At 38.6% G+C, this 26657-nt stretch overlaps 1 protein-coding gene across 7 annotated transcripts in view; it reads right to left on the bottom strand.

Annotated features, from left to right (window-relative positions):
* Positions 1-1530: 1530 nt before the first annotated feature.
* TARS3 (threonyl-tRNA synthetase 3) overlaps positions 1531-26657 on the bottom strand; it is a 76412-nt gene continuing 51285 nt past the window's right edge. The window contains exons 16-19 of one of the 7 annotated variants that reach the window (XM_028122788.1): positions 8022-8126; positions 4622-4694; positions 3760-3874; positions 1531-2334 (exon numbers count right to left, since the gene is read on the bottom strand). In XM_028122788.1, the coding sequence (XP_027978589.1) occupies positions 2186-2334; positions 3760-3874; positions 4622-4694; positions 8022-8126 (442 nt within the window). In that variant the 3' untranslated portion in view covers positions 1531-2185. The other 6 variants (XR_003612243.2, XR_003612244.1, XM_028122789.2 and 3 more) reach the window with 6 other exon arrangements.

Here is a 26657-nt window from a genome sequence, read left to right on the forward strand (position 1 = left end):
TTGGCCATCATCTCTACGTGGATGGATATGTATGTTTAGAGGTTAAAAACTGCTCGGTACTCTGCGAAGGTGTTGATGACGTATTTGATTGCATACCGAAAAGGTACTTATTTGCAAATGAAGAAACTGTGGCACACACCCAGTAGGGGAAGTGAGACCCCACGCCAAGGTGTGACAGGCAGCCCCAAAGGACGCCACCATTTCCTGCGTTGCTGACCTGATCAGTGCCCAGCTAGCATCTCTCTGTGGTCAGCTTTGGGTTCACCTCTAGCCAACTCTTTAAAAAAAGACACTTCCAGAAAGTTCCTTTGAGATTGGGAGAGGGCAGTAAATATACCTGTCAAGTATTCAGGTCCAGAAGTACTGGGACAAGAACCCGGGGATGTGAAAGGGGGGGGGTCCAAAGCATGGGTCCCTCCCTGGAGAAGGCCAGCCTTGGGGAAGGGAGCTGCACCCCGGGGCCTCCGGCTCCCTGTGTGCTCAGATGGCAGACTGCACCTATTTTTGTCACAGCATACTTTCTCCTGTGTTGTTGACTTGCGTTCCTCCTTCCCACCCACCTGCCACAAGATTTTTTTGGGGGCCTTCTGACTCCCCACTCCTTCACTAGCAGTTTTGATGAATGAAAAGAATATACCGACTGGTGCCTGGCACACAATAAGGCCCCAATAAATATTTCCTTAAAAATTACATCACACAATTTGCACCTCTTAGTACTATATAGGTCTGATCTATAATACAGTTTTGTTTACTAACTGTTCAGGATGCTAAATAATAAAGGTGTTGAGAAAAGAGAGCATGTCTTAAATTTATTTTGAATTCCACAGTATCTAGCCAGATAACACCCAATAAATACTTCTTGATTGGTAGCTAAATTCTCTACTGGCGTAAAGCTATTTCAACTCGGTTCTGAGCAGTAAGGCATTCCTCTCAGTTAAAATCAGAAATCCATTTGAATTGTGAACCTGAATAAAGGAAACCTCATTTAAGATGGAGCCAGGAGGCCAGAAGGGGGAGCTCTCATGCCCTACCACTCCTAAATTAGGACTACAGAATTGTACTCCAAGAGAGGCACCTTGCATTCCCAACAGGAAGAACCTATACTTTATTACCCCGGCAAAAAGAAGAAAGATTTTCTCTTTGCCTGGGGACGGTCCAGCCAACAAGAAACTGTCACAATCCAGCCAATGAAAAGCCGCTACACTTCAACTCCCAGTTTACTCCAGTGGACTTTTTGTTTATAACAGCCCTTCCAAACTCCCTCCTGCCCCCTTTATAAAAAAGCAGCCCCCTCTCCTTTGTTCTCCAGACTTGTCTATGGTTTTGTGATAGCTTACACATGTCAAATTAAAATTATCTGCTATTCCCAAATGAATCCATTTTTGCTGGTAAAATAACGGACAGTTTTATTTTTAAGGTTAACACAGTCTGTAAATCAGTAGAATGTCATCTCATGAAAAAAGTAATTTAACTCTAGGGGAGCAGCTTACTATGGTATAAGCCCATAGCTGAAATACTGGAAACACTGTGTGTTGTCTTTTATTTAGGAATTTATTTTTTCTACAGATGAACAGTTGTCAATTAGAAGCATTAAAACAGCAACTCCTAACCTACACTGCAAACAACAGTAGATTCCACAATACTGAATCTGAGGTCCCGAGTCCTTTGTCAATAATCCAGTATTTAGTACTAGTCGCTTCTTTTGTGGCTGTTGGTTAGTTAAAACAAATTAAGCGACGATTCCAATTTTGGAGATAACATTTCAGTGTGAACTTTAGTAAAACAATCATAAAAATACCTGAGATGTATTGTCCTAGAAAATAAGATTTTCCCCTTATATTGAGAAAAGCTTTGCAGGTTTTAATTTGAGGTCTATCTTTTGAAAACCACAATCTCAGCAATAACCTCTCCAAATCTTCAAATCATAGTACTTCCCTCTTTCAATAAATAACATTTCCCCCTTAAGTCTTTCAAGGCATTTGGGAAATTAAAAATCTCCCAAGCTTGTCCTCGTGTTCTCTTCAGACACATTAATGAACTAAACTTTTTATATCAGCTACTCATTGTCTCCTTTCTCACTGTGCCCATCAGTGAGTCAAAAGTTCTTAGAAGTACTAGCGATAAAGAAAAATGCATTTTTAGGGGTCAAAACAAGGCTACATAGAAGCAAGTACAAGGAAGAACTTCAAAAGTCTTCCTCAGCATTCAGTGTACGCGATTTCTTGAGATTCTTCAACTTATCAATGGCAGAAGTTACAGAAATCTCTCCATGAATTTTGTTGTCTCTTGTTCGAACATTTACAGCATTATTTGTCTTTTCCTTTTCTCCAACCACTGTGGAAAAGAAAGGGTAATAAACATATCTTAAATAAACGATTTACTAAATATTAAGTCAATAGTCATATGACACATGTGTTATTGAGTTCTTCTTCAGTATTAATCACTTATTATCAGTCTAATGGCCATGAAGTCATCCTCTGATAGTAAGTTTCTTGAGAGAAGGAATGACTTCTAATCCCCTCTTCCTTACTGTCCACTTGCACAAACACATATTGTAGTCTTGGGGCACAAACTGGAGCAGGGAGAAAGATCTCCCTGACTCCATATGGCATATGGCATATGGGTATGACAGACCCCTGACTCCATATGGCAATATGGGTAGGCACCAGACCCATGCCCAACCAATCAAAATTTTCTGGAATGTAGGTAGAAAGTTTCTCTCTAGTGCCCCTTATGTGGGATGATGCAGCAATCTGCAGGCTTGTTTCTTGCCATGTGGAAGGAAGAAATTGGTCACCAGGTAAGGGGAATAAAGTAGACATTCAAGAGAAGCACAAAGAACCAGAGCAAAGTAGGAGCTAGAAATGAGGAGAAACAGTCCTGATAAGGGTTGAGCAGCTTGCTCCAGTTACTCTTCTAATACTCTTCTAATTTAATTCTACCTTCTGTGTCAGGAGATACTCCATTACCCTTCCAATAAATTCCATCTTTATCTAAGTCAATGTGAGAGTTCTGTCACCAGAAGGAGCCTGATTGAAACATCACAGTATCTACTACACAGTCAAATACTTTCAATGACAAAATGCGGATAGAACAACCCTATGCATATTTATTTTACCTCCTACAGAATCATTCAACTTACTGGAGATAACAATATCATGCCTGGAGGCATCCAGGATCAGCTTCTCTTGATTTCTGAATCATTTTAAAGTCAAAATTTTAGATACTGCATCCAAGTACTCATATGTCTTAAGGACACTTTTTCACTTAAATTCTTTTCTTTTGATCACCTTAAAGTTGGCATCTTTCCCACTGATTAATTTAATCCCGAAGATTAATAATAAATCAGAAAAGCAAGGGAGAATAGTTGAGGCCTGTCACATGACTGAAACATAAAGAGCATAATTCTACCGATGAAATCATTTTCACATTTTTTTCCTTGTTGGTTTGAGATATTGAATACTGCTAGTGATACTAACCCACAGGATTCACGTGAGGTTTTATAACTCTTCTTCTAGCAAATAACGAGTATTTAAGAACAACTAACCAGGAACACCATGGACTGTTCTTTGTGTACAGGTAATAAACTGTCATAATCACACAGCTATACCATATTCATGTAGTTACACCATTCACCACTCACATAGTTATACCATACTCATGTAGTTTGTACTATATTTCAGATATTCAGATAGACCAGTTTTTGGAATTAAAGTGAAAAAAAAAACAAGCATTTGAGAAAATGTAAACTTAAGTTACCCAAAATAAAATTATACTGAGCCAGCTGCGCATTTCGTATTTTCTTATTTAGTGTACAGCTATGATCTAAGTCAACGTCGGCCATGAACCCTTCTTCAAAAAATGTACTGGACACCTACAAGAAAACAAAACACTTTCATTATGACGATATTTATGGTAGCCAGCCTCTGAGATGACCCACAGGGTATTCACACCTTGTGTCGTCTCCTCCACATTGTACCAGGTGGTTCTAGGTGACCACAGAGGAGGGCAGAAGTGATGGCAAGTCACTTCTGAGATGAAGCTAGAAGACTACAGCTTCCACGTCTTTAACATCACTCCCTCTGGGGAAACCAGCTGCCACGTTGGGAGGGATATTCAGGGAACCTCTGAAAAAGTGCACAGGGTACAGAACTGAGGCCTCCAACAACGAAGTGAGTGAGCCCACAGAAGGCAGCCATGGCCGGCGGCGCAATCAGAGGCTTTTGAGGGGCCCTGAGCCAGCAGCTTGCTGCTCCCAGATTCTGACTCGCAGACACTGTGACATAATAAATGCTTGTGGTCTCAGGTTGCTGAGTTTTGGAGTTATCTGTTATACAGCAATAGACAAGTATTCTTCCAAATAGAGCCATGTGGAAAAGAGTAACTTGTTAAGTATGAGATGTTTTAAAATCCCCATTTCTCAAAAACATTAAGAAATAAAATAGTTCTGATCCAGCTACACAGACGTGACTCAGATGTTACTCTCAATTACTGAAAATGTGGGTTGCTAAAGTAACATATTAGTTATGCAATATTTTAAGGCACAAATAACATTCCAAGTCAATAACCTTCACAGATGACATGCCGAGATTATTATGTACTTTTCTATCTCTGATTTTACCTGAAGTGCGTATTTTTCACAAGTTGGCCCCACAGGGATGACCATTACCTGACGAGGAGAGAGCCAGAAAGGCCTGAAAAATATATAAAATACGTATTTTCAGAATCTGATGATGATCATGTATTATGTGATTTAAAATATAGCCGAAGATTTTTTTAAAGTAAGACTTCACAAGAAAGCAGATTCAGCAGAGTGGTGTGGAAGTAAACCAAACCATATTGAGAGCTAAAAAGCAACACGGCAGACAAAAGAGGAAGCTGGGAATTATGGGAGGAAAGGGAGGGAAGAACAGGTCAGCTGCTGGGTCACACCACTGGGCAATTGCATTCCTGGGTATTTACCCCAGAGAAACGAAAACATGTTCACACAGAAACCTTCCCACTAATGTTCATAGCAGCTTTATTTATAATAGCCCCAAACTGGAAACACTCCAAATGTCTTTCAATGGATGAATGATCAAACTGGTGCATCCACACCATGGAACACTATCAGCAATAAAAGGGGACCGACCACTGAGACTTGAAACGAGTTGGATGGATCTCAGTGGAATTCCGAGTGATTAAAGCCAATCCCGCACAATTACACACCGTGTGATTCCATTTATGTAACATTCTTGAAATGACAAAATTATGGAGATGGAGAACAGATGAGTGGCTGTCAGAGGAGGATGATGGGGGTGGGGTAGGAGGTGTGTGACAATAAAATGGTAGCACAAGGAGTCCTCATAAGTAACAGAACTGTCCTCTATCTTAACTGATGGTGGGTACACAGGTGATCAAATTTTATAGAACTCAACACACACATACACACGAGTGCATGTGAACTGGTGAGACCTAAATAAGGTTGGCGGATTGTATCAAAAATTTTCTGGTCATGATATTGTATAGAGTTTTGTAAGATGCTGCCATTGAGGAAAAGTGAGTGAAGGGTATGCTGGACCTTTCTCAGTGATTTCTTACCACTACATGTGAATGTACAATTATCTCAAAATGAAATTAAAAAAAAAAGATGGGAAGTTGGGTATAAGCAATGTTTAATGTGGGAAATATTTCTTCATCAGTACTTTGTCTGAAAGGTGAAAGGAAATGCTGTGGGAACTACCACCTGGCGGCACCTTATGAACATTTAGATATTTATTCTTAAATTAAAAAAGCAAAATAACGCATATGATAGAAGTAATAAAATGTATAATAAAACACAGGAATACAGTGGATAAAGTGAAAAGTAAGCATTTCCTTTTGAGCTCTGTCCTCACCCCATCCCCAGGGGAGCCACATTTTAACAATTTCTATTTTGAGCTCTTGGGGAGGTGTCCACCGAAACTCTGGCAGGTGTCTGAACTCTGGGTCAATGGATTGCACAGCCTGTGCCCTAAGTCTGCACGGTGAGGGACAGCCCATTGAGTGCACAGCACCATCTCCTGTCTCCCACTCCATCACCTGATTCCACTAGTTCTTTTTAGTTTTTCTAGCACATTCACTGCCACCACTCTCGGGCGAGACACCACCATCTCTTACCTACATTAAACTATTTAAAACAGAATCAACCAGAAAGAGATGTCAATGTGTTAACTCATACTTAGGTAGCGTGCATGTTCTTTTGGCTTATCTGTGTAAGTTTTAACAACTTGGACACCCCATGATACCTAAGTACATTTCTCTAAGATCACAAATAAAACTTCAGGGATGTACACAGACTCTAGCTACCCAGGACGTCTTAAAGACCCTCTGCTGGGGGAATTTCCCACCTTGTAGTGCCTGCTGAGAAATTTGCTTTCCCCAGCTGCCCTAGACATGTTCGAGTGCAGGCACATGATCTGGCATGTACAAGCATGGTGCACGGATTTGGGACAGAGTAGCACCTGGGGGAGGTACTACATAGAATCAATTCTGGCAGGGGTGGTGCGGAGACATGGAGCTCTGGGGGAGACCTTTGGGTCAACAATGGGAGCACCCCAGGGTCAACAATGGGAGCTGCAGGGACTGTACCCAGCGACAGCAGCACAGAACTAAATCAGAACTAAACTGCATGAGCAGATCTCAGTCAATTTCTTCAAAATGAGATGGGAGACAAAGATGTCACATGTGATTGCTGGGCTGCAGCATTTCCACCTCCATTGGATGTGCCATCACAAGATGGATCATCTGCCACCTGATGTCTTGACTGCCAGTAAGGCCGGTTGCTTCTGGGGGCACAGTAATACTAGCAAATCCCACAATGTCAGCTCAGCACCTTCCTTCTTTTGCTAAAAAAAAAAAAAAAAAAATTACTTCCATGGTCAGAAGCATTATCGTGTTTCCGACCATTGAAGCTCAGTAAGTATTTACACGGTGCTGTTGACAGATGCGTGGGAGGAAGGAAGAGCTAAGCAAATTCCAGAACTGATATCTTCTCCAGTGAGGACAAGTCACTGGCCCTTGCATGATGAGAAAGACCCAGAAAGCTGACTGTTCCCCAGGATTATGGTTCCATAGGAGGGACCACGACTGAACCCTACTGATGGCAGACTGAGGCCTCAGAAGAGGCATAGCCAGAAGGAACTTGGGGAGGCCCATGTTGTTGAGCCCGTAACCCCAAGTGGCCACTTTGTTCGTGAACCACGGAGCAGCCACTGGGGGAAGAATGAAGCTGATGGTAACCACAGAATGGGTCCTCCTGTATTTGAATCTTTAAAAACACCCAAAAGTGAGGGTTTGGGGTGGCTGACGTCACCTTCATGGCCCATTCTGAGTTATGATCCATGTTCCTCCCCCTCATATCTACTTGTCATCTATTTTCCAATCTAATTACTTCTAGGTCTCTGACCTTGTGGCCAAAGCAGTCACCAGAGCCCAGGCATGGCTGTAACTCCGTATGTCTGGTCATTTTTCCTTCTAAGGAAAGAGGACTATGAGATGTACTCAAATTCCTGCACTCGGGGGCATTTCCCTTCCACACTTCTCCCCTAAGTGGTACTGTAGCTGTCCGCATTAGGTTTGCCAAAGTATTGTTCAGAGCCATTTGTGAACCAGGTTCATGTGTTTTTCTCCCCATGACGACTGGGCACCCCCAGGAGGTGAAAACAAGGGTTGAAGGAGGGATGGCTGTTCAGCAAGGGGTTGAACCGTACTCACAGGGTCACCAGATGCAACTAGATCTTTAAAGGACTTGAAATAGGTAAAAAGATAACTCTTCAATTCTACTGCATTCCCCAAAAGGTAAATGATAGTTTTAGGTTGTGCTGCTTTTGTCTTCTTTGTTTTGGTTTCCTGACCTGGCAGATTCAACAAGAATTGATTACTTGCTATTTGGATACTTGCTAATTATAAGGCAAGAGCTACCAATTTTTTCGCAGTAATCCTATCTTGTTCAAAATGTTCAAAATGATAGACATACAGCTTTTCTTTTCCATATCACTTACCATTTCCCCCCATAGTTTTCTGAGAGGATGGCTATCATTCTTTCCACTGACCCCAAAATGGCTCGATGAATGATCACAGGGTTCCTCTTATCATCTCCATCCTTACTAAAAAATGAAAATTATATATTTATGTATTCTCTTAAGATTCAGTAATAACTTTATCTTCTTGCCTTCTATTTAAAAGTTATTTTCCTGAACTAGGAAAAACAAGATTCCTTATAAATCATCTTTAAGCATATAATGTGCTATGTATTAGAAATAATAATACAAACCAAGGGAAAATGAAATATGTAGCAAAAAGCAAGGAAATATTAGAACACTATTTCTACTGTAAGTGTACTGATTATCTTTGATTCTAAACTATTGGCTGCGATCAGTTTACTAATACTGATGGGCAATCTTGCAAATCATAATTTTTTAAAAATTAACTTTATTTTGAACTATGGCTTACTTTGCCAGTACTATGTGGAACAACTGTCAGACACCGAAGAAATAAAGAAAATGGATTTGTTTCTAAATTCTCATTTTCTCGGGGTACCTGAGTGGTGCAGTCAGTTGAGGAACTGACTCTTGGTTTCGGCTCAGTTGATGATCTCGGGGTGTTGGGAATGGAGCCCCAGGTCAGGCACTGTGCTCAGCGGGAAGCCTGCTTGAGATTCTCTCTCCCTGTCCTTCTGCTGCCCCCACCCCCGCACTCTCTCTGTCTCTAAAATAAATAAATCTTAAAAAAATAGACTTTTAAATTCTCATTTTCTCATAAACACTAAAGATGAATCATGGGATGAATTGTTTTGTGAGTTATAAAGATAGAAAATGAAATTTAAAAAAAACTTGTACTGCTGTAATTAGTTAAGCTGAATGTCATTTTACATGTTTAATGATTGCTTATATTTCTGATTTTTCTTCAGTTGCCTACTGTGTCTCTTGTCCATTGTCTATTGGGAATGTGGGGGTAATTAATTTTTAAACATATAGTAAGAAAGTGTCTATATATAGTATACACACACACACATATATACAGTAAACAAATATATAAAGACATATTAAGAAAATTAACTCCTTTTCTAATGTGGGAAATTGAAAATACTTCTTCCAAGCACATTTATTTACTTGTCCTTTGCCTGTTTTGGTACTATCTTTTCTATCATAAATTTTTAATTTTGGACAAGTCAAGGCTGTCTTTTTTTTTTTTTCATTTTTATTTATTTATTAGAGAGAGAGAGAGAAAGACAGCAAGAGAGAGCATGAGCAGAGTGGAGGGAAACGACAGAGAGAGGGAGAAACAGACTTCCCACCAAACAGGGAGTCCCATGTGGGGCTCGATCCCAGTACCCCAAGATCATGACCTGAGCTGAAGGCAGATGCTTAACCAACTGAGCCACCCAGGCACCCAAAGCTGTCTTTTTCTTTATGAGTTTTAACAGTAATGTTATATAGAGAAAGAACCTTCTCCAACATAATAGAGATATTCAATATATTTTCTTCTACTACTTTGGATTTTTAAAAATTCCAGTGTAGTTAACATACCGTGTTATATTAGTTTCAGGCTTACAATATAGTGATTCAATAATTCCATATATTACTCAGTGCTCATCATGACAAGTGTACTCTTAATCCCCTTCACCTGTTCACCCATCCCCCCACCCACCCCCCCCCCTGGTAACCATCTGTTTGTTCTCTAATAATTAAGAGTCTGTTTTTTGGTTTGTCTCTTTTTCTTCCTTTGTTCATTTGTTTTGTTTCCACATATGAGTGAAATCATATGGTATTTGTCTTTCTCTGACTGGCTTATTTTGCTTAGCATTATACTCTCCAGCTATATCCAGGTTGTTGCAAATGGCAAGCTCTCATTCCCTTTTATGGCTGAGTAATATTCCATTGTAATATATACACCACATCTTCTTCATCCATTCATCTATTGATGGACAACTGGGCTGCTTCCATAGTTTGGCTATTGCAAGTAATTCTGCAATAAACATAGGGGTGCATATAACCTTTCGAATTAGTGTTTTTGTATTCTTTGGGTAAATACCCAGTAGCACACTTACTGGATCAAAGGATAGTCCTATTTTTAATTTTTTGAGGACCTCCATACTGCCTTCCAGAGTGGCTGCACCAGTTTGCATTCCTACCAACAGTGGAGGAGTGTCCCCTTTCTCCACATCCCCATCATTTGTTGATTTTAGCCATTCTGACAGGTGTGAGGTGACACCTCATTGTGATTTTGATTTGCATTTCCCTAATGGTGAGTGATATTTAGCATCTTTTCAGGTGTCTGTTGGCCATATGGATGGCTTCTTTGGAGAAATGTCTGTTCATGTCTGCCCATTTTTAATTGGATTATTTGTGTTTTTTTGTATTGAGTTGTATAAGTTCTTTATATATTTTGGATACTAACCCTTTATTGGATGTGTCATTTGCAAATATCTTCTCCCAGTCAGTAGCTTGTCTTTTAGTTTTGTTGATTGTTTCCTTCACTATGAAAAAACTTTTTATTTTGATGTAGTCCCAATAGATCATTTTTGCTTTTGTTTTCCTTGCCTTGGAAGACATATCTAGAAAGATGTTGTTATGACCAATGTCAGAAAAACTACTGCCTGTGTTCTCTCCTAGGATTTTTACAGTTTCATGTCTCACATTTAGGTCCTTAAGTGATTTGGAGTTTATATTTCTGTATGGTGTAAGAAAGTGGTCCAATTTCATTCTTTGGCAGGTAGCCGTCCAGTTTTCTCAACACCATTTGTTGAAGAGATTGTCCTTTTCCCATTGCATATCTTTGCCTCCTTTGTCAAAGATCAATTGACCATGTAATTGTGGGTTTATTTCTGGGATTTCTATTCTGTTCCACTGATCTGTGTGTCTATTTTTGTGCCAATACCATACTGTTCTGATTACTCCAGCTTTGTAATATAACTTAAAATCTGGATTTGTGATGCCTTCAGCTTTGTTTTTATTTTTCAAGATTGCTTTGGCTATTCAGCGTCTTTTGTGGTTCCATACAAATTTTAGGATTGTTTGTTCTAGCTCTGTGAAAAATGCTGCTGGTATTTTGATAGGGATTGCATTCAGTGTGCAGATTGCCTTGGGTAATATGGACATTTTAACATTTGTTCTTCCACTCCATGAGCATGATATGTCTTTCCATTTGTTTGTGTTGCCTTCAATTTCTTTCATCAATGTTTCATAGTTTTCAGAGTACAGGTGTTTCACCTTCTTTGTTAAGTTTATTCCTAGGTATTTTATTATTTTTGGTGTAACTATAGACGGAATTGTCTTCTTAATTTCTCTTTCTGCTGCTTCATTATTGATGCACAGAAAGGCAACAGATTTCTGTACATTGATATCGTATCCTGTGACCTTACTGAATTCATTTTTCAGTTCTAGTAATGTTTTGGTGGTCTTTAGGGTTTTCTCTAGGTAGTATCATGTCAGTACTACTCTAATGAATTTTTATAAAAATAGTTTATCCAGCTATAACTAATTTTTGTATCTAGTATGCAATCTAGAATTTCACATTTTCCCTCCAAATGGACAGCCCAGCCAATTGTCCCAATGTCATTTATTGAACCTACCCCTTCCCCACAGGTTTGAAATGTCTCATTTCCCATGTACTATATCCTCACATAAGTCTATATCTGGACGGTATTGCTTCATTCATATATAGCACTATTTTTTATTTTAAAAATTTAACATGTACAATTTGTGGTGAAGACTCTTTAAAACATTTATATCTACTTTCTTTTTTTTTAAGATTTTCTTTATTTATTTGACAGAGAGAGAGAGATAGTGAGAGCAGGCACACAAGCAGGGGGAGTGGGCGAGGGAGAAGCAGACTTCCTGTGGAGCAGGGAGCCCGATGGAGGGCTCAGTCCCAGGACCCTGGGATCATGACCTGAGCCGAAGGCAGACACTTAACTGACTGAGCCACCCAGACATCCCTATGTCTACTTTCCAGAATAATTTTTTAAAATTGTGTTAAGAAATACAATATTACCAGTACTTTAAAAACCTCTCATGTACCCCTCCTCAGTCATATTCCCCTTCCTCCCATCATTGCTTTTCTTGGGGGTTTTACTACCACCGAGTTTCTTAGAAAACCAATGAGCAACACACACTGTGTAGCTGTGTAATGCTGGGACCACCAGTGGTGAGGGAAGACTCCTTAAAGAAGAAGCCCTAAGGAGTTTAGAATGAAGTACTAAACTCTTTGGTTTCCCTGAGACTTTACAGGAGCCCCTTCCATGGGAGTCAGCATGAGTCCAGGGGAACACAGGTTCACCATGGTCCAGGCACCTGGCAGCAACTGGTGTGGACCAGGTTCAGGTCATCCCACAGTAGGGCAGTCAGGGAAGTGGCCATCGGTACTCTCTGCTTCTAAGATCTTCAGCAATCTCTAAATCTGAAGAGGTGGGGGCAGAGCAGAGTGCCTTGGGTTCTTCTCATAGTGCTTTGATTACAGATTTAAATGAGTATTTTTGGATATCTCTCCTATGAACCTTATTTCTTTGGTTTTGGGACTGTCTTGTTTTCTTAAAACAAAGACGGCTCTGTTTGCTAATTTCTGTTCTTTTATTTTTAAAATGTTTTATTAGAGAACATGAAACATATAAAAAAGTAAAGAGACTAGTATAATGAACTCCCACATAACCCTCTCTCAGCTTCACCCAAATGTCAACTAACAGCTAATTTTATTTGATCTGAATGCAACCCATTCCTGACACTACCCACTGCTCCCATTGTAAGCCTCATGAAAATGTTCCTGATATTTGTTCCTAAAGTCCACTGGTCAAATTCCTTAAATAGACATGAAACTTTGATGACATGTACCTTACACTTAATGATTCCCTCCTTCCCTTCCAAAAAAAGATGGAAAAAACAAATTATGACTGTTAATTGTAATGAAGTGAGTCACCCCAAGATCTGTGCATAATTTTCTCAGAAACATAAATTTCACATTATTGCAATAAATGTTATATGCTATGCTTACAAATTTCTTATGAGACATTTGTATCTAAAAATTATATTAGCTAGCTACTACTACACTACATACATATAAGGCAAACAAACAAATAAAAACAGAGAAATCCATTCATTAAATTTACTTCAAACATTAAAATTGGATATCATCATTGCCAATCATTTCTGCTAAGAGCCATTACAACCTGACTGCAGGCCAAATCCTATCTAGATCCCACAGAAAGCTCTGGGGTGGGGGTAGGTAGCTGAGTCCAGTCCTGCTCAGATATACGAAAAAATAATTCATTCTATAAAATAACCAGTATGGTATACTCCTGAATGTTACATAACATTGTTTTTGTATAGGGAATGAAAGAGAAGCAGGATGATTCTTTCATAGGGCCCCAGGTACCAGAAATTTCTGTCCCATCATTTCTATCAAAAGAACTAAAATCAGGTCTAGCCTTAAGAAGGGCAAATAGTGACAAAACCTATATGTACACATCTATACATTCAGATAAACATTAGAATTAATGCCAGCATCCCCAAAAATAATCCCAGTAGATTCTGTTGGCATTATATTAGATTTATAGTTAAATCTGAAGAGAATTAATATCTTCCCAATATTGATTCTTCCCATTCCAAGAGTGTGGTATGAATTTTCATTTAAACAATTCTTTTTCTTAAATTCCACATATGAGTGAGATTATATGATATTTGTCTTTCCCTGACTGACTTATTTCACTTAGCATAATACACTCTAGCTCCATCCACATTATTGCAAATGGCAGGATTTCATTCCTTTTGATGGCTGAATACAAGAAAGAAACAGATGAACATATGGGAATGGGGAAAGAAAAAAAGGGAGAGAGGGAAACAAGCCATAAGTGACTCTTAATGAGAGAAAACAAACTGAGGGTTGATGGAGGGAGGAGGGTGGGGGATGGGCTAGATGGGCGATAGGTATTAAAGAGGGCACTTGTCATGTTGAGCACTCTGTGTTGATGTAGGTGATGAATCACTGAATTCTACTCCTGAAACCAATACTGCACTGTATGTTAAATAACAAAATTTAAATTAAAAAAAACATATGCACAAAATAAACAATGCTTTTTTTATAGTTTTTGATAAAATTTTATGGCATATATTCCATATAAATATTATACATTTATAATTCTTGTTAAGTTTACTCCTAGGTATTTTACTTTAGTATTGTTGCTGAAATGTTTTTTCCCCACTGCATTTCCTAGCAGGTTATTGCTAATATATATGAAAGCAAATTGATTTCTGCATTTTGACCTTACTTAACTTTATCATTAGTTGCCATTTTTCTCCATTTGATTCTGGTAGATTTCAAGACATCTTAACATCTACAAATAATAACAATTTTATCTTTTTGCTTCAAATATTTGTACTCCCAGAACAATTCTAAGTAACAGTATAAACAGTAGGCATAATCCCCTTCTTTCCAAAAAAGTTGAGGTGTTCTTGTTATTTTCTAATAAATATTCTTTATAATAGTAAGGAAATTTCTTTCTGTTCATCTCACGAGTATGGATGTTAAATTTTGTTGATTGAATTTCAGCACTGTTGAATGTAATGAATGACAATAATATACTTTTTCATGCTGAACTAGCCCTGCTTTCTTAGAAAAAACCTTATTTGATCATGACGATGACCTTGATGCTCTTCTCTCCTTTTCCCTTCATATCTAAGCTATGAACAAATCACACTGGTTCTACCTTCAAAATATACCCCAAGTATCTCTTTAAAAAAAAAATCTCTGTTACTACCACCTTATTCTAATTGTCATCATCTCTGACCTGGTCTCCAGACCACTGCCTCCACTCTTGCTCTCCTACTCTGTTTTCTACCCAACACCTAGGATGGATGGATGGATGGATGGATGGATGGATGGATGGACGGACGGACAGATGGAAAGAGGAACGGATGATGGATGGACAAACTGATAGACGGATGAATAGAGGATGGAGATTGCCTTAGCTGATCTGCTTCTCCTCCACATCCTCCTTGAATGCCCATTAATGCTCAAATTTTGTTGAACAAGTTGGGTCATTTCAGCATTAACAAAGTGCCATCACTCTTCATTCTTTTTGTTCATTTTAGTAGGTTCCTGGGAAAAGATGGGTTTTGTAGACATGAACTTAAGATACCATCTTTCCTAAAAGGCCCAAATTTATTTTTGAAAGGTCTGTGTTTTCTCCCTCATTCTCCTAAGCATTTTTATTATTTTCATGTGTTGATGTAACTCTCAATATGTAACACTTCGACTATTCCTTCAGCTCTTTAACTTATAACTCTTAGTGTAGCTCTATAACTAGTAATCAAAACACAAGATGAAGAATACAAAATAAAAGATTTTTCGAAGCTTGGACACAAATTGAGATCAATCCATAAAATCATACTGGGAAAATGGTGGTTGTTCATTTATTATAAGAATTTTATTAGTGGGGTGCCTGGATGGCTCGGTTGTTAAGCGGCTGCCTTCAGCTCAGGTCATGGTCCCACGGTCTGGGATTGAGCCCCACATTGGGCTCCCTGCTCGGCCGGAAGCCTGCTTCTCCTCCTCCTACTCCCCCTGCTTGTGTTCCTTCTCTTGCTATGTCCCTCTCTCTGTCATATAAATAAATAAAATCTTTAAAAAAAAAAAGAATCTTATTAGGAACGTCGTCTGGGTGGCTCAGCCAGTTAAGTGTCTGCCTTTGGCTCAGGTCATGATCCCAGGGTCCTGGGATCGAGTCCCACACTGGGCTCCCTTTTCGGTGGAGAGTCTGCTTCTCCCTCTGCCCCTCCCTCTCCCACTCATGCACACTCTCTCTCTCTCTCTCGCAAAAATAAATAAAATCTTTTTTAAAAAAACAATCTTATTAGGAAAATATTCTATTAAAATTACTGGATTTCAAACATGCCAATAATTTTTCCTTTTTTGTCTTTATTAATGTTGAATGAAAGACAAGTCAGGGCACGTGGGTGGTTCAGTTGGTTAAGCGTCTGCCTTTGGTTCAGGTCATGATCCCAGGGTCCTGGGATCAAGTCTGCATCGGGCTCCCTGCTCTGCGGGGAGTCTGCTTCTCCCTCTGCCTTTGCCTCTCTATCTCTCTCTCTGTCTCTCATGAATAAGCAAATAAAATCTTTAAAAAAAAAAAGACAACTCAGCACATTATCTAATCAACACTATATCCAAAACTTAGACATGCTGATAAGAGTAGAGTTTAAAGGGATGTTGTCATTTTGTCTAACTCAGATCAGGATGCTGGTTCCAGGCAAAACGGAGTAAGCATGCTCTGCTCCAGCCTAGTTCTCTCACTGAATACAAACATACACCCTGGAGAGAAGGCATGAAACAGCCACCCGAGAACTCTGAAAAGTAAATGGTGACAGGTGGATTGCTAAAGGAGACCAGAATTTGAAGTACCATCAAACCAGTAGTTAGTTTCCTGTAACTCTGTCTTTCAGAATTGTGTGGCCTGATGGTCTGGACTAAAAGGCAGGCCCAAACCAAGAAGTATACACCAGAAGCAGCTTCAAGAGAAATCCTCATTTCCTGGTCAGGAGTCAGAATAAATAACTCCTAAATTTCAGAAAGAGTAGGGGTTGAGGAAATCCTAGGGTTTCTTTTTCTTTTTTCTGTTCTCTTCTGTCCAGCCCCCAGGCATTCCCACAGAGGCCAGGGACTAAACTAGCACTTAAAACTCTAAGAAAGGGGATCCTTCTCTCTGACCAGAAGAGCTATGGTCCTACATGTCAGGGATAAATCACAGTTGCTTTTTTTTTCTCTCTCTCTCTCACCTCCTGATGCTTGGTTTCTAGGACAGATATAGTCACAGAAAGAGCATGGAGAAGAGGGGGAGCTAAAGCCCCAGCTCTCTGGCCATAGGACTGTAAAAAGGTACCCTAGGGAATCAAAAGTGCCAGGGAAATCAGACACAGGGAGTACAATAGAGCTATCCCATAAAGTAGTGTATGAACGCACCCGGCCTCACCTCTGACCTGCAAATGCATAGGTCTGACCCTGAAGAGCATACACCAGGCTTGAGAACTGAACCCTGTATGGGACTTGGCCACTAGGTGGCACACACACAGGACACATCTGAAGAGCGCTACCAAGGGCTTTGAAAATTGAACTCACGTTGGAACCACAGCCCCCAGAAGGCATGTTGGAAATTAAGGCCTGAACTTAATTAACCCTTCAAATCGACTGCTAAAAAAAAAAAAAAAAAAAAAAAAAAATCAACACTCTCTTTATGATTTAAACAAACCCAGCATCTGTCTGGCATGCAATCCAGAGCTACGTGGCATATCAATCACCAGGTAAATCTCAACAGGTAAGGGGAAAAGACAACAGATTCCAACAGTGAGATGACAAAGATGGTGGAATTACTGAAGACTACAAAACAGCTATTATAAGCATACTCCAAGTGAAGGTGAACACACTTGAAAGGACTAGAAAGATAAAAGTCTCAGGAAAGAAACTGTAAAACTAAAAAAATACAATGATGGGAATGAACAAAATTCACTAGATGGACGTGGCAGCAAAGGCGATGACAGAAAAGAGTCAGTGAACTTAAAGATTAAAGGTAAAGGTAAAAGGATAGGAAAACCCCAAACAAGCAAAAGGAAGAAAATAATAAAGAGCAGGCATCAATTAAATTAAAAACATAATAGAGAAAAATCAATGAAATTAAAAGTCAGTTCTCTGAAAAGGTCAGTAAAATTGATGAACCTCTAGAAAAATTGACAAAGAAGAGAACAAAGATGGATATATTACTAAATTATGAATGAAAGAGAAGATATCACTACAGGTCTCACAGAAATTAAAAGCATAATATGTGTAATATTATGAACACTCTCTGCATATAAATTCAACAATTTAAATGAAATGAATCAATTCCTTGCAAAGCACAATCTATTTCAATTTAACCAAAAAGAAAGAGGTAACATAAACATCTTCTATCTCAATGAAAATGAACTCATAATTAAAAACCTTCCCAAAGAAAACCTCCAGCAGTGGATGGTTTTAATGGTATATTCTACCAAACATTTGAAAAAGAAATAACCAATTCTACATAATATCTTCCAGAAAATAGAAGACAGTGGACTACTTCCTAATTCATTTTGTGAGGCCAGCATTACTCAAATACCAACACCAGTGAAAGATAGTGCAAGAAAAGAAAACCACAGACCAATATCCCATATGAACATACATGCAAACTATTAGGAGCTCAATCCAGTAATATATAAAAACAATACACCATGAGCAAGTGGAATTTATTCCAGCAATGCAAAGCTGGTTCAACATTCTAAATCAATGTAATCCACCATATGAATGGGCTAAAAAAGAAAAGTCACGTATCAATTGATACAGAAAAGGAATTTGACAAAATTCAAAATCAATTCTGGGGGGTGCCTGGATGGCCCAGTCAGTTAAGTGTCTGCCTTCGGCTCACGTCATGATCCCAGGGTTGGATCAAGACCAATATCAGGTTTCCTGCTCAGTGGGGAGCCTGCTTCTCCCTCTTCCTCTAACACTTACCCTGCTTGCGTTCTCTCTCTTTCTCTCAAATAAATAAATAAAATCTTTTTTAAAAATCCATTTATGATAAAAACTCTCAGAAAACTAGAAGTAGAGGAAGACTCCCTTAATTTGATAAAGAGCACCTACAAAGTCCTACACCTAACAATTGTACTTAAAGGTGAAACAACTATATGCTTTTCTCCTAAGATTGGGAAGAAGGTGAGCATCTCCACCCTCATCCCTCTATTCAACCTAGAGCTGAAAGTTCTAGCCACTGCCATGAGGCAAGAGAAGGCAATAAAAAGCATACAGATGAGAAAGGAAGGGTAAAACTGTCTCTATTTGCAGATGGCATGACTGTCTACATAGAAAAATCCCAGGAATTCTGCCAAAAAAAATAAAAAACAAAAACAAACAAACAAAAGCCTGCCCAAACTCCTAGAATATGTAAGTTCAGCAAACAAGATCAACATACAAAAATCATCTGTATTTCCCAATGAACACACAGGTGCCAAAATTAAGAATACAATATACCATCTACAACTGCTCCACCCAAATGAAATACTTAGGTATAAATCTAATAAGATATGCATAGGACTTGTATGATGAAATCTATAAAAACTGATGAAAGAAATCAAAGAAGTTCATAGATTGAAAGATTCAATAAAGTCACTTCTAAACTGATCTTCAGATTTAATGCAATTCCAATCAAAATTCTCACTAGGGTTTTTTGTTTGTTTTGTTTTTTGTTGTTTCTTTTTTTAATAGATCTATTGAAAGCAAGAGTTGGAAAAGCCAAAACAACTCTGAAAAAGAATAAAAGATTCACATTATCTAATTTTAAAACAATATCAAGCTACAGTAATTGAATCAGTATGGTATTAATAAAGGGATAATCAATGAATCAGTGGAACAGAATTGAAAATCTAAAAATAGGACCACACAAATGTGTCCGGTTGATTTTTGACAAAGGCCCAAAGGCAAGTCAGTGGAGAAAGAACAGTTTTTACAAAAATGGTGTTAGAACAATTAGACATCTAGATGCAAACAATGAACTGTGACTTAAACATCACATCTTACACAAACACGAGCTCAAAGTGGATCTTAGATCCAAAGGTAAAACTTAATATTAGAATACTTTTAAAATAAAGCATAAAGGAAAACCTTGTGCTTAGGCAAAGTGTTTGTAGACATGATGCCAAAAGCATGATCCATAAAAGAAAAAATTTACAAATTAGAATTCATTGAAATTAAAAACTCAATATTGAAGGAAGAGTTAAGACTTTCACTGTAAAAAATGAAAAAACAACAGCTATAGATAAGGAAAAACTGTTTGCAAATCACGTATCTATCAAAGGGCTTGAATTATATAAAGAACTCTCAAAACTCAACAGTAAGAAAACAACCCAATTTAAAAATGAGCAAAAGACTTGAACAGACACTTAATCAAAGAGAATATATGAATGGCATATAAATATATGAAAAGATGTTAACATCATTAGCTACTAGAGAAATACAAAATTAAACCAAGAGGAAATACTACTACACCCCTATTAAAATGGCTTAAAAAAAAAAAGAAACAAACAAATCCTGAGAAAACCAAGGGCTGGCAAGAATATAGAACACCTGGAATTCTCATATATTGCTAGTGAGAATGCAAAATGGCACAGCCACACTGGAAAATAGTGTGTCAGTTTCTTATAAGTTAAACATACACTTACCATATGCCCCATTCCTAGGTCTATACCCCAGAGAAATGACAACTTACATTCACTCAAAAGCCTATACATTAGTGTTTATAGCAGCTCTACTCATAATCACCCAAAACTGGAAATGAACCAAATGCCTTTTTATGAGTGAGTGGAAAAACAAATTGTGGTGCATCCATATAACAGCATACTAGTCAACAGTAAAAGGAACAAATTACTGATACAGGCAAAAGCATGGATGAATCTCTAAGACATTATGCTGAGTGAAAAAAGCCAGTCTCAAAACGTTTTATACTATATCATTCCATATATATAGCATTCTGTAAAAGGCAAAATTATAGGGACGGACAACATATTCGTGATTGCTAAGGGCAAGGGATGGGAGGAGAATATGACGACAGGGGAGGAGCACAGGAGTTTGCTGGAATGATGGAATCATAATTTGGTGGTGGCACACAACTCTACATGGGTGTGAAAATTCATAGAACTGTACATACACATACACACGCCACACACATATGAAACTTTACTGTATATTAAGAATTATTTTTTTAAAAAGCTGTTGGTGTGCAGTGACAATATTGCCCTTTTACTCTGCTCTCCCTGGCAAATACCTCACCCTCAAGATACAGACCCAATGTTCACTCTTTATAAAGTCATCCCTCCTCACGTCAGGGAGTTAGCAGCTTTGATTGTTTTAAAGTACTTTGTTCATATCTCTAATCTTATACTTATTTATCTTCCTTCCCCCACTAGATCATGTAGTCAGAAAATTCTCGTTGATCCCCAAATAGATTATAAGCAGGTACATAAATATATGAGTATATTGGGAACTGGGGACAGGAAGATAGTGGTAAAGTAAGAGGACCTTAGGCTTGCCTCATCCCACGAATACAGCTAGCTAACTATCAAATCATCCTAAATACCCCAGAAATCAAAAACATTCAACTGAAGACTGAAAGAACAAACTCCACAACTAAAGGGAGAGAAGAAGACACATCAAAGAAGGTAGGGAGTGCAGAGACATGGTTTAGGGGAGAAAAGGATCCTGGCTGCTGTGGTGTGGAGGGAGCCATGGTCGTGTTGAAAGGCAAGAGAGAGAGGAGCACACAGGGGAACACACAAGGAGAATGTTTCCCCATAGCCATTGGCTTAGAAAATAGAGGGACTGAATTTCATGAGTTCTTGCAACTAGTGGGGCTTTAAGCCTAGAATTTTAGAATCAGCAAGCTTGGCTGGGATAGAGCCTAGAGGGCACTACCCTAGTCCTAGAGAGAAGGCAGGGAAACAACCCGGGGGGCAGACAGCATGGAAAAAGCAATCTGAAGAGTACCTGGGGCACACAGTGGGGAGAATATTTGCTCTTCTTGGAGTGAGTCCCTGAGAGGAAGCATTCACGGACAGGCCTTTCCAGGAACAAAGGCGCTAGCCAGCGTCATTTCCCTCCCCCAGCCTTCAGGATAAACAGAGCCACCTTTGGGAAGCAGCGCAGTGTGGACACTGGCCGCCTAACTTGCTCACACCAAATCCCACCTCCCCACCCCCGCACTCCAATGGAACTGCCCTTCTCAATCACACTTACCTCAGTCCCAGTGCAGTGGGCCTCTCCCCCAGAAGACTACAAACCCCTGCCCACAACACATCTCCCTATCAGAGAGTTCTACAGGGCCTCAGTTCTAGTGGAGGTGATGACATGTCTCATTTCAGAAGCAGACCAGCACATTCCTAGTTAAAACTCACCACACTCAGCCCAGGGACCAAACACTGCCCACATCAGGCAAGGAGAGCCTCTGCAGATGGCCAGCTTGAAGGAAAGAATAGCCAGAACACAAGAGCAGAGCACACAGCACACAATGGAGACACTCCCTAAAGTGCCAGGCCTGGGCACTACAAGACCTCTTCTTCATAAGGCCATTACTTTCAGGAGTAGAAGACATAACTAGATTTTCTAACACACAGAAGCAGGCAGAGATGTAGACAAAATGAGATGACAGAGGAACTTATATCAAATGAATGAACAAAATAAGGCCACGACCAGAGATCTAAGTGAAACAGATGTAAGTAACATGCCTGATGAGAATTTAAAGTAATGATCATAATGATACTCACTGGAATTGAGAAAAGAATGGAAGACATCAGTGAGATTCTTACCACAGAGATAAGAATTTAAAAAGAATCACACAGAGATGAAGTATGTAATAAACGAGATTAAGAAAACACTTGATGCAGGCGCCTGGGTGGCTCAGATGGTTAAGCGTCTGCCTTCGGCTCAGGTCATGATCCCAGGGTCCTGGGATCGAGTCCCGCATCGGGCTCCCTGCTAGGCAGGGAGCCTGCTTCTCTCTCTGCCTCTGCCTTTCTCTCTCTCTCTCTCTCTCTCTCTGACTCTCATGAATAAAGAAATAAATAAAAACATTAAAAAAAAAAGAAAACACTTGATGCAATGAACAGCAGGCTGGAAGAGGTAGAGGAACAAATTAATGACCTATAAGACAAAGTAATAGAAAGTAATTAAGCTGAACAAAAGAGACAAAGAATTATGCAAAACAACAATAGGCTTGGGGTTCTCAGTGACTCCATCAAATGTAACATTCATATTATAGGAGTCCCAGAAGAGAGAGAAAAGGGGGCAAAAACTGTATTTCAGAAAATCATAGCTGAAAACTACCCTAATCTGGGAAAGGAAACAGGCATCCAGATCCAGGAGGCACAGAGAACTCCCATCAAAATCAACAAAAGCAGGCCCACATCAAGATATACTGTAGTTAAATTTGCAAAGTAGAGTGATAAACAAAAAATCTTAAAAAGAGCAAGACAAGGGCGCCTGGGTGGCTCGGTTGGTTAGGCGACTGCCTTCGGCTCAGGTCATGATCCTGGAGTCCCGGGATCGAGTCCCGCATCGGGCTCCCTGCTCGGCGAGGAGCCTGCTTCTCCCTCTGACCCTCTCCCCTCTCATGTACTCTCTCTCTCATTCTCGCTCTCTCAAATAAATAAATCTTTAAAAAAAAAAAAAAAAAAGAGCAAGACAAAAGAAGTCAATAACTCACCAGAGAAAACCCATAAGGCTAGCAGAAGATTTTTCAACAGAAACTTTGCAAGCCACAGGATAGTGACATGATACTTTGAAAGTGCTAAATAGGAAAAATCTGCAGCAAAGAATACTCTATCCAGCAAGACTATCACTCAGAATAGAAGGAGAGATAAAAAGTTTCACAAACAAGAACTGAAGGAGTTCGTGACCATTAAACCAGCCCTGCAAGAAATATTAAAGGGGGCACTTTGAGTGGAAAAGAGAGACCAAAAGTGACAGTATAAAGGTAGGAAACACAGACGTGGTAAAAATGAATATTTCTGTAAAAAATCAGTCAAAGAATTCACCAAAAAAGGATGTAAAATATAATAACATACACCTAAAACATGGGGAGAAGAGGAGAAGAATGGGTTCAAACTTAAACAACCATCAACTTAATATAGACCGCTATATGCAGAAGAGGTTATATACCAACCTAATGGTAACCATATATCAAAAACCACTAACAAACATGCAAAGAATAAAGACAAAGAAATCCAAATATATCACTAAACAAAATCAGCAAAACATGAAAGACAAAAGAAAGGATCAGAGAAAATCTCCAGAAACAACCACAAAGCAAGTAATAAAATGGCAATAAATACGTATCAATAATTACTTTGAATGTAAATGGACTAAATGTTCCAATCAAAAGACACAGGGTGTCAGAATGGATTAAAAAAAAAGGAAGAAGAACCATCAAATGCTGCCTACAAGAGACTCATTTTAAACCTAAAAACATCTGCAGATTGAAAGTGAGAGGATGAAGAAACATTTATCATGCAAATAGATGTTAAAAGAAAGCCAGGGTAACAATCAATACTTACATTAGACAAACTAGACTTTAAAACAAGACTGTAACAAGAGGCAAAGAAGGACACTATATAGTCATAAAGGGGACAATCCAACAAGAAGATATAACAATTGTAAATAGTTATGCACCCAACATAGGAGCACCCAAATATGTAAAATAATTAATAACAAACATAAAGGAACTCATTGATAATAACACAATAATATTATGGAATTTTAACACTTCACTTACATCAATGTATGGACATCTAAGCAGAAGAAGGAAACAATGGCTTTGAATGACTCACTGTATCAAATGGACTTAAGAGATAAATTCAGAACATTCCATGCTAAAACAGCAGAATACACATTCTTTTCAAGCGCACATGGAACATTCTCCAGAACAGATCACATATTAGGCCACAAAACAGGACTCAACAAATAAGAAGATCGAAGTCATACCATGCACCTTTTCTGATCACAATGCTGTGGAACTAGAACTCAGCCACAAGAAAAAATCTGGAAAGACCACAAATACATGGAAGTTGAATAATAGGCTACTGAAAAATAAATGGGCCAACCAGGAAATAAAAAAAGAAATTGAAAAATACACGGAAACAAATGTAAACACAGGGGTCCAAAACCTTTGGGATGCAACGAAGTGGTCCTAAGAGGGATGTTTATAGTAATACAGTACTACCTCAAGAAGTAAGAAAAATCTCAAATGAACAATCTAACCTTACACTTAAAGGAGCTGGAAAAAGAAAAACAGACGAAACCTAAAGCCAGCAGAAGGAAGGAAATAATAAAGATTAGAGCAGAAATAAATGATATAGAAACTAAAACAATAGAACAGATCAATGAAACCAGGAGCTGATTTTTTGAAAAAATTCATAAAATTAATAAACCTCTAGTCAGATTTATCAAAAAGAGAAAGGACCCAAATAAGTAAAATCACAAATGAGAGAGGAGAAATATCAACCAACACCACAGAAATACAACAAATTATAAGAGAATATTATGAAAAACTACATGCCAACAAGTTGGACAACCTCGGAGAAATGCATAAATTTCTAGAAACATATGTTTCTATTTCTAAATTACCAAAACTGAAACACGAAGAAATAGAAAACTTGAGCAGATTGATAACCAGCAAAGAAATGGAATGAGTAATGAAAAACTCCCAACAAACACAAGTCCAGTACTAGATGGCTTCACAGAGAATTCTACCAAACATTTAAAGAAGAGTTAATACCTATTCTTCTCAAACTATTCCAAAAAATATAAAAGGAAGGAAAAATTCCAAATTCATTCCATGAGGCCAGCAAAACTCTGATAACAAACCCAGATAAGACACCACCAAAAAAAAGAACTACAGGCTAATATCTCTGGTGAACATAAATGCAAAAATCCTCAACAAAATATTTGCAAATTGAGTCCAACAATACATTAAAAAACCATTCACCACGATCAAGTGGAATTTATTCCTGAGTTGCAAGAGTGGTTCAATATCTGCAAATCAATCAACATGATACATCACATTAATGAAAGGATATGAACCATATAATCATTTCAATAGATATAGAAAAAGCATTTTACAAAGTACAACACCCATTCATGATAAAAACCCTCAACAAAGTAGGTTTAGAGGAAACAGCATAAAGGCCATATATGAAAAACCCACAGCTAATATCATCCTCAGTGGGGGAAAAACTGAGAGTGTTTCCTTTACCATCAGGAACAAGACAGGGATGTCCACTCTCACCACTTTTATTCAACATAGTACTGGAAGTCCTAGCCACAGCAATCACACAACAAAAAGAAATAAAAGGCATCCAAATTAGCAAGGAAGAAGTAGAACTTTCACAATCTGCAGATAACATGATACTCTATATAGAAAATCCCACAGACTCCACCAGAAAACTGCTAGAACTAACACATGAATTCAGCAACGTCACAGGATATAAAGGCAATGTACAGAAATCTGTTGCATTTCTACACACTAATCATGAAACAGCAGAAAAAGAAATTAAGGAATCAATCCCATTTACAACTGAATCAAAAACAATAAGATACCCAAGAATGAACCTAACCAAAGAGGTGAAAGACCTATACTCTGAAAACCATAAAACACTGATGAAAGAAATTACAGATGACACAAAGAAATGGAAAGACATTTCATGCTCATGGATTGGAAGAACAAATATTGTTAAAATGTCCATACTACCCAAAGCAATCTGCACATTTAATGCAATCCATATCAAAATAGCAACAGCATTTTTCATAGCTAGAACAAACAATCCTAAAATTTGTATGGAACCACAAAAGACCCCAAATAGCCAAAGCAGTCTTGAAAAAGAAAAGCAAAGGTGGAGGCACCACAATTCTGGACTTCAAGTTATATTACAAAGCTGGAGTAATCAAAACAGTATGGTACTGGCACAAAATCAGACACACAGGATCAACAGAAAAGAACTGAAAATCCTGAAATGAACCTACAATTATATGGTCAATTAATCTTCAACAAAGCAGGAAATAACATCCAATGAGGAAACGACAGTCTCTTCAACAAA

This window comes from Eumetopias jubatus, unplaced genomic scaffold (genome assembly GCF_037043125.1).
Source record: "Eumetopias jubatus isolate StellerSeaLion01/CBP00866 unplaced genomic scaffold, mEumJub1_p1.0 scaffold_7, whole genome shotgun sequence".
NCBI classification, from domain to species: Eukaryota; Metazoa; Chordata; class Mammalia; order Carnivora; family Otariidae; genus Eumetopias; species Eumetopias jubatus.